General features: G+C 35.8%; 1 protein-coding gene across 1 annotated transcript; it reads right to left on the reverse strand.

Annotated features, from left to right (window-relative positions):
• Nucleotides 1–627: 627 nt before the first annotated feature.
• On the reverse strand, nucleotides 628–8,559 carry susd1 (sushi domain containing 1; the record flags this gene model as incomplete). Its single annotated transcript, XM_079872367.1, has 15 exons — nucleotides 628–730; nucleotides 818–911; nucleotides 1,008–1,047; nucleotides 1,140–1,395; nucleotides 2,265–2,358; nucleotides 3,020–3,206; nucleotides 3,298–3,389; nucleotides 3,517–3,681; nucleotides 4,832–5,011; nucleotides 5,190–5,369; nucleotides 6,185–6,364; nucleotides 6,482–6,661; nucleotides 7,692–7,871; nucleotides 7,958–8,137; nucleotides 8,367–8,559. The coding sequence occupies 15 exons, from the start codon at nucleotides 8,557–8,559 to the stop codon at nucleotides 685–687; spliced, it is 2,247 nt and encodes a 748-aa protein (XP_079728493.1). The 3' UTR covers nucleotides 628–684.
• Between the last annotated feature and the right edge of the window lie 1,899 nt (nucleotides 8,560–10,458).

Below are 10,458 nucleotides of genomic sequence, written 5' to 3' on the forward strand. Positions count from 1 at the left end.
CACACACACACACACACACACAAGTAGTCGGTCAGACTATTCGGACTACACCTACAACTAAATGCCATAGGGATACTATGCTCCCTCATAGACTACTGGCATTAGTACATACTGGTACATATTTACCAAAATATCATCATCTGAAATAAAAAATAATAATAATAATAATCTGGTTTTGTATAAACGCGATTGGTGACTCAGACGGTGGCCAGATTTTCACTGTTTTCAGTGATGCTCTTCCTAAACAAGATCTGTGTGTGTGTCACACACACATATTTGTGTGTTTGGGGGGAACAGTGGTAGTGCACTGCCATCTAAAGGACATATTTACGTTTTTAAAAGATTTATGGGTTTTTTTAATCTTCGTGATCCATCCTTTTCAACACTGTGAAAATATATGCTGTCTATGTGCACTCTGGACAATATTTAAATTAAATATAGACATTGGGAAACATTGATGCTTGGACCTTTTTATTATTTTTCTCGATTTTTCCTTATGCGTTTCAGTTGGTTTTCATTACAATAAAATATCCTACTGTAAATTCAGTAACTTCATCTACTATAACTGCAAAGTGAATACTATGGCAGGATGTTTCTGATCGCATGAAAAGATGACACAGTATAACTCATCAGTATCGCAAACAGTTTTATTTCAGAACAAAGGAATCAGTGTGTGAAGATTGTTCATAAAACTGGAGAAAAAAATCTGGGACTGGACTTTTTACAGTACCTGTAAAAAAAAAAAAAAAAAAATTACATTTAAAATAATTTGACAGTGCTTAAAGGAAATAGGCACATCATTTCAATGCAATCTCACCAGCTGTACCAGTATCCTATGACAATGACTGAGCCAACAGCACTTATGGATCCAACAGTTACAAGAGCAGACATCTTCATGATGTAGGATGTTCCTAAGGTGAGAAAAGCAGCGGTTTACACTGAACCACGCCGGGTTATTTTTTACATAGAGTTTGCAGGTAGCACAAAGCAGTGTTAGAGAGATTTACCTCGGGCCTTAGCCCAGATGACACAAGACTGTGTTCTAGACTAATAAAGAAAACACAGAGAGAGAAGTTAGAGAAAATTCAAAGCATTTTTAATGCACTAATTTTACAGGTTGTCTTAAGATGTCTTCCCACCTTTCCCCACTGACATACAGTGCGGAGAATAATATAATAGTCTTTTCCGTTTTCCAGAGGTGCGTTGAAGAAGTCTCCATAGAGCTGCTGATCCCCGACAGTGAAGTTCAGCTCTGCACTCAGACCGCTGAGCTGGATCTGGGCCGTGACGTACCCTCGGTCACATCTCTGCTGCGAGAAGAACCGCGGACTTACAGACGAGCTGCAGTCAAACAGCATCACGCCCTCGACTGGTAACACGAACACCTGGTACATACTGAAGACATGAGACACAAAAAGACATTCACAGCAACTGAATATTGAATTATCTATACAGTGGGATCAAATTGCAAGTTTTTTTTTCTAAATATACCATAATTTCATATGCATTTTTGGAAACACTTTGTTAACTTTATTAGTTAACATTAACTAACAAAAAAAAAAAATACTTCTAAAGCATTTATTAATCTTAGTTAAAGTTAATTTGAACATTTACTAATACATTATTAAAATCAAAATGTGTATCTGTTAATATTATGTGATGGACCTAAACTTCAGTAGCATAACACTGAATGGTTGTATTTTTATGACACACCAAAAACATAAATTTTTTTAGTTCACATTTTCAAAAATTCTTATGCTGATAATGTCATTTTTAATTAAAACTTTGGTTTTAAATGAGAAAAGAATGCAAATTAGAAGCATTTTCAAGTCTGGTCTCAGATGTTTGAATCCACTACATATGCCCATATGGCATTCACTTTTTATTAGGCATTATTTTGGCATTAACGGCAACACTTTACAATAAGGTCTCATTCGTTAACATTAGATAATGTATTAACTAACATAAACTAACCATGAGCAATACATTTGTTACTGTATTTATTAATATTTGATAATATTAGTTAATAAAAATCCAGCTGTTCATTGTTTGTTCACAGTGCATTAACTAATGTTAACAAATACAACTTTTGATTTTAATAATGTAATAGTAAATGCTGAAATCAACATTAACTAAGATTAATAAATGCTGTAGAAGTGCAGTTCATTGTTACTGTAGTTCAAGTTAACTACAGTAGTTAACTAATGTTAACTAATGAAACCTTATTGTTACATTAACTCTTAAGAAATGTTAAGCGTCTTTACCATATTGAGTCAAGTGTGTTGGTCGATCTCCGTAATCTGAGAGTGGGCGATGAAGCCTCTACTTCACTGTATTTGATCACTGGTGTGGGGGGGACTAGTAACAGAACACAAGCAGCACAGTGTCCAAATCAAAATACAAGGACAACGAGAATTAATTTTATCGTTTTGGATGTCAGTAAGCACCACACAATGGCACTCATAAATCCACACAAAAGAAGATATTTTGAAGAATGTTGGTAACCAGACAGTTGACGGTAGCCATTGACTATTTTTTTTTCTACTATGGAAGTCAATGGCTACTGTCATTTATTTAATTACCAACATTTAAAAAAAAAATGTTCAATAGAGCAAAGATTCTCATACAGGTTTGGAACAACTTGAGGGTGAGTAAATGATGACAGAATATTCATTTTTGGGCGAACTATCCCTTTAATGCATGTTCCTGGTCTTATTGTCAACAATTCAACAGTGCACCCCAAAATATTGGAATTAAAATTAGTTGGTTCAACTTAATGAAGCTTTTAGAGTTTGTACTAAACAAATTGGGTTAGTCTGTCTATAAAAGTCTCACGGTATTTACACCGTGTAAATATTTACACGGTGTTACTTAAAAAAAAAGATGTATTCAAATTGTTTCCTTAATCTTTAAAGTTGAGCCAGTGTAGTCTTTTTTAGAGTGCACGTAATTTAAAAACGTATTACTTGCAAAACTAAATGTTTGTGGATTATGGATGTTTGCAGCTTTTGTTTTGTACCTGGTATGCTAGTGTTTGCTGTCACTGTAGACGTGGCACGTGTGGACTCGGCTGTAATGGTTATGGTGTAGTTTGTAGCAGGAAAGAGATTTAAACAGAGAACAGGCATCTGGGCAGTGGAGCTGAACTTCTTTTTTCTCCTGTCACTAAACAGCCGATCAAAGTCTCGCAATCCAACGAACGTCACCTGTGTTGAGATGCCACATACAACCTCATTTCATGATTGAGAGACAACAACAGTGCAAAGATATAGCTAAAATGAACTGATGAATACTCACTGTGTATTTCTCCCTATATCCCTCGTTCTCTGCATTCCAGTGCAGACATCTTTCATTAATCACCACCAGATCATTAATTATCAGTTTCAGCTCTGGAACACAGAGAATTAGAAGCATATTAGACCAGATTTGATGTCAACGGCCACTCTTTTGGCTATGTCACACTATGTTTTAATTGATTTCAAACACTTTTGCTGAACAATGACAGTGTGTGTTTACCTTTGCAATGCAGGGTGGCTATCTGCCACGTTCCTGTGATGTCACATATTGAAATGTCACTTCCTGTGTGTCTGTAGTGTCCTTTCACACAGCGGTGGATCACTGCAGTGTTGTTGTCCCACGCTACCTCTGCGTGCGGCACCTCTGGTGCAGGGCCACAATGTGCTATAGAGAGAAAACACACAGAAATGGTTATGAATATCATTCCAGATATTGTTCTGAAATATGTTGATCCGAATATAGGACATTTGTGACAGAATATAAGGATGTGATTTTGTTCTCTTTTTCTCATTGTAATTTGTCCTTGTGGATTAGTCGTCATACTGTAGGGTTATTTATGACAGTTTGCTTAACTACAAAAAAATATATATATGTTGGAACATTTCCACTATTATTATACAGGAAAAAAAACTTCATTTAAAAGTTGGTATCACACTACATTCAAGAAAAAAAAGTAACTTTCCACAACATTCTCTACGTAAAATTTATAATAGGTTAGCTCTTACTTGATTAAAGCCCTGTGTGATATTGTGTTTGTTTAATTTTTTGGACTATTTACTAAAATATAGACCTTGTAATTGCTTCCCATGTGACAAATAAATCCCTGTGAAAATGCAGTATGTATGATATTCATGGTATTTACACTAATGTTCATAAGTTTGGGGTCACAGTCCAGCTTAAGTAATTTCAGTGATGTTTCATTTTTGTTTTAAAAAAAGTTATTAATTTAGTTAATTTATATATATATTTTTATTATTGTTGAATATTAAATTTAATGTTAAATTTAATGTCTCCAACTAAGCAAGCCAAGCCGATGGCAACAAAGGTGGAAAAAGGCAACAGTGGAAAGGAACCAAAACTCCATCAGGTGACAGCATGGAGAAAAAAACCTTGGGAGAACCCAAGCTCAGTCGCTCAGTTCTCCTCTGGCCAATGAACGAACAGTGTGTGATTATGATTCAGGCAGCATTATAGGTCAGAAGTCAGATTGGTTTGGAACAATCAGAATATTATCCAGTTTCATCTGGTTGAAAGCTGAATTTTCTGCATCATACACCAGTCTTCAATGTCACATGATCCTTCAGATCCTTTATTATATGCTGATTTGTTCCTTAAGAAAAAATTCTTATTATCATCAATTGTTGAAAACATTTGGACTGCATTTTGTGGAAACAGTGAATTTTTTTGTGGTATTAAATGTATTTACTCTCACTTTTGATCAATTTAATGTTAAGAGTTAAATAATTAAAAAATAATAATTGACCCCAAACCTTTAAACATAGTGTATGTCATTATTAGGAATTCAATTGTTTACCTATACACGTTACAGACACTTTTTCCCATGATCCATCTGATGTACACGTTGATGTGTTTTTGTCACTCTCCTGTTTGAGTCCATATTTACATTTGTACTGAACCACACTGCCCAGTACAGATGCATTGTTCCACTTTATATCTGTTAGTGGGAATTCTGGGGGAGGTCCACAGTCTATCTCTGTTTATTGAGATCAGTGTAGAGCGTTAGAAATAAAGACCACTGCAAAAATGCTGCATATCTCATCATTTCCCATTGAAAATATGATGACCTAAAGTGTAAAGCAGCATTTTGTGTTCCACAAAGAAGTTTTAAATGATGTGAAGGTGAGTAAATGATGACAGAATGTTGTCAGTACCTTCACATCTCATGTTAACTTTGCTCCACTTTGCATTTGAGTTACACAGTGACACATTTCCTTCACCCACAGTGCGATATCCAGCTTCACACACATAGAGGGCCACAGAGCCCAGACTGGAGCTGCTATTCCACAACACAACTGAGTGAGGTAGTGAGACGGGGACGCCACAGTCTACTTCTAAACAAACACACATACAGACACACTGTACATGTGCATACATATTATCAGCTTATTAAAGAGGACAGCACTGAAATATCACATAGGTCATTCTCATGAAATGGTCAACCTTTCCCTTCATTCTCACGCCCCCATAAACACGCAATTCAAGAGTTATTATTCAAAACTGTCTAATTCACTTAATAGTTACATCTATTAAATAATCAATGAGTTAATTCAGTAATTATATCACTATCATATCATAATTACTAATGTCTTCTGTAGAGCTGCTTTATAGCTCAATCGGATGTTTCATGAACTCTGAAACATCAACATGGTTATTGAACTGAATTGAATCAACACTTTTGCCTTCTGTAGAGCTGCTTATAGCTGATTTAAGCTTGTTTTCATAATTTGACAAACTTTGCACTATTATTGAACTAAACTGAATCAACACTGACTTGAGCTGAATCATAACACTATTGTCTTCTGTAGAGCTGCTTTATAGTTGAACAGATTTTGCTTCATAACTAATGAACTTTTTAACATTCACACTGTTATTGAACTAATTTGAATCAACATTAGACTAAATTGAGTTGAATGACACTTGTCTTTTTAGAGCTGATTTACAGCTGAAATTGGTTTTGTTTCATAATTGAAGAACAGTAATAATGTTATTTTCTTTTTTATTATTGTGAAGCTGCTTTGAAACTATCTGTAAAAATGTGACTTGATTTGACTTGACAGAGACCAAAATTGCACCGTTTCTTGAGAATGACCCGTTCACAAAATAAAGGGAGAAAACGTCAACAAGAAATAAAAGTGTAAAAATATACCTTGGCACAGAAAATCAGGCTCACTCCAGATTCCCTCTGAATCGCAAACTGACGTATCTCCTTCCCTAACATTATGAAATCCTTCAATGCACTTATAAGACAAACTAGATCCAACTTTAGTGTCTCCTCTCCATATCATAACAGAGAGGGGGGGAGAAGGCGGTATGCCACAGTTCACCTCTGAGAAACAACAAAATCCTTGAAAATATCTTCAGTTTACACATTAAAGAAAAAGTCAGTTCATTTATTCATTTATTTACTTTGAGTTAAAAAAAAAAAAAGCATGCAAACTATTACCTTCACACAACAGAGTAGGTTTCGTCCAATAACCGTTCTCAGCACACACAGATATATTATGTCCTTGTTTAGGATAGTAACCGTGTTTGCAGTGATATGTTACAGTGCTGTTAAATGTGACTCTGCCATTCCATATCTGTACAGTGAGGGGCAGTATAGGAGGCTCCCCACACACAATCTCTGTTGAGAAGGAAATGACATGTCAATTTATGACCGAATCACTGCAGTATTATGAAGAGCAGAGGAATAACATTGCTTATACACTCTTAAAAATAAAGGCTCTTTATTGGCATTGATGGTTACATAAGGTACCTTGAACGTCCATAGAATCTTTCCATTGCACAAATTTTAAAAGTGATGAAAAAAATGTCTTTTCATACTTAGAAAAAAAATATGAATTTGAGAACTGTTTTTTATTGAAGGTTCTTTGTGGAACCTAAAACGGTTTTTCTATGGCATTGCTGAAACCTTTATTTTTAAGAGTGTATAAGAAAAAATCAGAAGTTTGAATATGCAGAATCACACAGAAAGCACTTCATATGTCCTCAGAAGATTTGAATAATAGCGAATAGAGATACTTGTTTAGTACTTTTTTGTCATTATAATTTCAATTTGACTGTACTGCAAAAAAATTATGTTCTTCTTCAGTATTTTTGTCTTCTTTTCCAGCACAAATATCACGTTCTTAAATCAAGATACATACTTGAGAAGCAAAACGACTAAAGATATTTAGTCTTGTTTTGTGACATGTCAAAAATATGTGAGTTTATGCTTAAAACAAAGACAAAATATCTAATTCATATCTAATTAAATTAAGTTTCTTTTTCTGACCCCACTGACAAATATTTGTTTCTTGTTTTATGCACAAACTCACTTCATTTTGATACATTTTTCAGAAAACAAGACTAAATATCTGATGTCATTTTGCTTCTCAAGTAAATGTATCTTGATTTAAGAATGTTTAGATATTTGTACTGGAATTCAAGACAAAAATACTGAGGAAGAACATAATTTTTGCATAAAACATAATTCTTTCAATGTATGGACAAGAGCAGCCAGGATATTCTGGAAAATTCATTATTTTGAGTTCTACAGGGAAGAAAGAAACTCGTGCTGACATGAATAAATGTGAATAAATTGTGACAATCTGAATTTTTTTGGTGAACTATGCCTTTAAAACTTTCTTTGAAAATAAAAAAAATCTCTGTACCTTCACAAGAATAGTCTGGGTTACTCCACTGACCGTCGGTTTTACACACGGACACATTTCCTGTATCCAAACTGTGATATCCAGTTACACAGTTATACAGAGCCACAGAACCAATCTTACTGACACCGTTCCAGAATAACACTGAGTGAGGCAGGACCGGAGGAGAACCGCATTTTATCTCTAAACACACATAAACAATCTCAACCGATTCTTTGCTTGAGATACGCTGTCATATTTCTGTCGACATAAGTAACAGAAGCAGATACCTTCACACTGGAAGTCAGGACGGCTCCATGTCCCATGAGCAGTACATACTGACACATTCTCACGTCCGCTGTTATAAAACTGTGGGTCACACACATACAGCGCCAATGATCCCATTCGAGAGATGTTATTCCAAACCATTTTTGAATGAGGCATAACATGAGGTTCTCCACAGTCCACTTCTACGAAGAAATCGATTATATTTTATGTCAGGTGACAGTAAAATATGCAATGTATTTGTATAAGCCTGTGTGTGTGATCCCTACACTTTTTTGTTTTTGTGTGTTGAATATCCCATTTCACTCTGAAATACATCAAATTATGGAAGCAAAATGGGTTGGAAATGTGGTGTCACACACCTAATGTGATAATCGTGCAGACAGTCATTTTTTGCTCACATGTAAACATTACCTTCACAGACCAAACTTGGTCCATGCCACTTTCCATCCAGACCACAGACGGATGAATTCTGTCCTCTCTTCCACTGAAATCCCTCCCGGCAGCCGTACTGAAGTTCACTACTGTAGTGTGTGATAGTGGGGGAGAGCCGGTCGGCATGGAGGACTGAAGGAGGAGACCCGCAATCTATCACTATACAAACCATACACACAAAAACAGGTCCATTACTTCAACAGAATTTATCATTAATATTAATAACATTATATACACTGCCTGCTTTTTAAGGACTCCCCCTGAACACGATTTATGGATTATCAAGACAGAATATGCTAATCAATGACTAGAACATAACTACACATAAGCTACATAAATTCATCAACTAACCATTCAGAAATGTTGTCTATATGTTGTCACTTCTTCTTGAGTCTCTCCATCTTTCTGACTCCGGTTTGAACATAAAAGGCTAAAGGTTTTAGAAATTTTCAGTGCATGTCTGTGTGAGGTAAAAGGACACAAGCTGTTGAAGCTCTGCCCCCTGTGCTGGGAGTAGCAGCTCATTTGCATTTAAAGGGACAGACACAAAAACGGTGCGTTTTTGCTCACCCTCAAAAAGTGACAACTTTAACATGCTATATAAAAATATCTGTGGGGTATTTTGAGCTAAAACTTCACTTACACACTCTGGGGACATCAGAGAATTATTTTACATCATGTGAAAAGGGCATTATACCACCCCTTTAAATTCATTGAAAGTCTTTTGGATGTGCTGGAGGAGACTTTACAGAGTGCTGGACTCTTGCATCGTCAAAACAAGATCTTGAGCAAAAACTGGTGCACCTCTTGATGGAAATAACATCACAACATTTATTTCCATCAAGAGGTGCACTGCATACATTTTTGGTTTCTTATTATTATATTTTAGCTTTACAAAAACATAAATCATTATGTTGCTTGATATTGCAAACTATTATTTGTAATCACATAATTTAAATTTATTATTGTAATCATAAACACACTGGTTTGGAGATACTTAGCAATTGCTAGGCCATTGCAAGGTGGTTTTAAGAGGGTTCGAGGTGATTTTCAAGTATTTGTGCTGTATAGTTACTATGGTGTGCTGCTCAGGTTCTCTGGATGGTTACTAGGTGGTTGCCAAGTAAAATGTCTGATATTCTGGTCTCTAGATATGGCTCAGGTCTCCTCTCCAATGTAAATCTATGAGATTTTTTAATCCGGTGAATTATATCATTTAGAAAACTAAAAGCACACCTCTCCTTAATAACCCACTCAATTTTTGAAGACTCATTAATGTCCCAAGCAAGTACCACTATTAATATATTTGGTCACTCTTTAGATTAGGGTCCAATTCTCACTATTTACTAACTATTAACTACAACTTTTGCCTCAATAAACTCCTAATTACTGCTAATTAATTGTTAGTGAGGTAGTTGTTAGGTTTAGGTAGTGGGTAGGATGAAGGGATGTAGAATATGGTCATGCAGAATAAGGCATTAATATGTGCTTTATAAGTACTAATAAACAGACACTATCTGTTTACACCTGGTATTAAGGTGTGTTTTGGTCGTTCGGATCACAAGTAGAGGAGGGAGACACACACTTGTTTACATCTGCTGTTTTAATCAGTCTCTTTTGTCCACTTTCAACCACTTCTGTTCTGATTTCTTCAATTGAGGGTCTACAGGCAGGGAGGCCTAAATGTATGGGCTTTTTTGGACGAAATACGCTGGCGCAATTTACGTATGAACGCGACCTTAGGTCTTCAGCCGACAAAGGTTTAAATCCCATCTGGTTAGCGCTCTTCCCATGCATCAGGTCAGTAGGCGGAGAGTAGACGGTCTTTTGTGGCTGTTTGAACACATTCGACCGCATGAGCATTTACACTACGAAAGCAATCTGGTCGAATGTGTTTTCGACTACCTCTGGAAGTGGTTGAAAGTGGAAAAGCTCGAAATATTTTAGACCCCCTTTACACCTCTATTTAGTGTTGCCTCTTGTGATCCGATCGACCAAAACGCATCTTCATACCAGGTGTAAACAGGGCCTTAGTAATGATATGCATGCTAAACTAATAAGCATTAATATT

Source organism: Squalius cephalus (genome assembly GCF_949319135.1).
Source record: "Squalius cephalus genome assembly, chromosome: 5".
NCBI classification, from domain to species: domain Eukaryota; kingdom Metazoa; phylum Chordata; class Actinopteri; order Cypriniformes; family Leuciscidae; genus Squalius; species Squalius cephalus.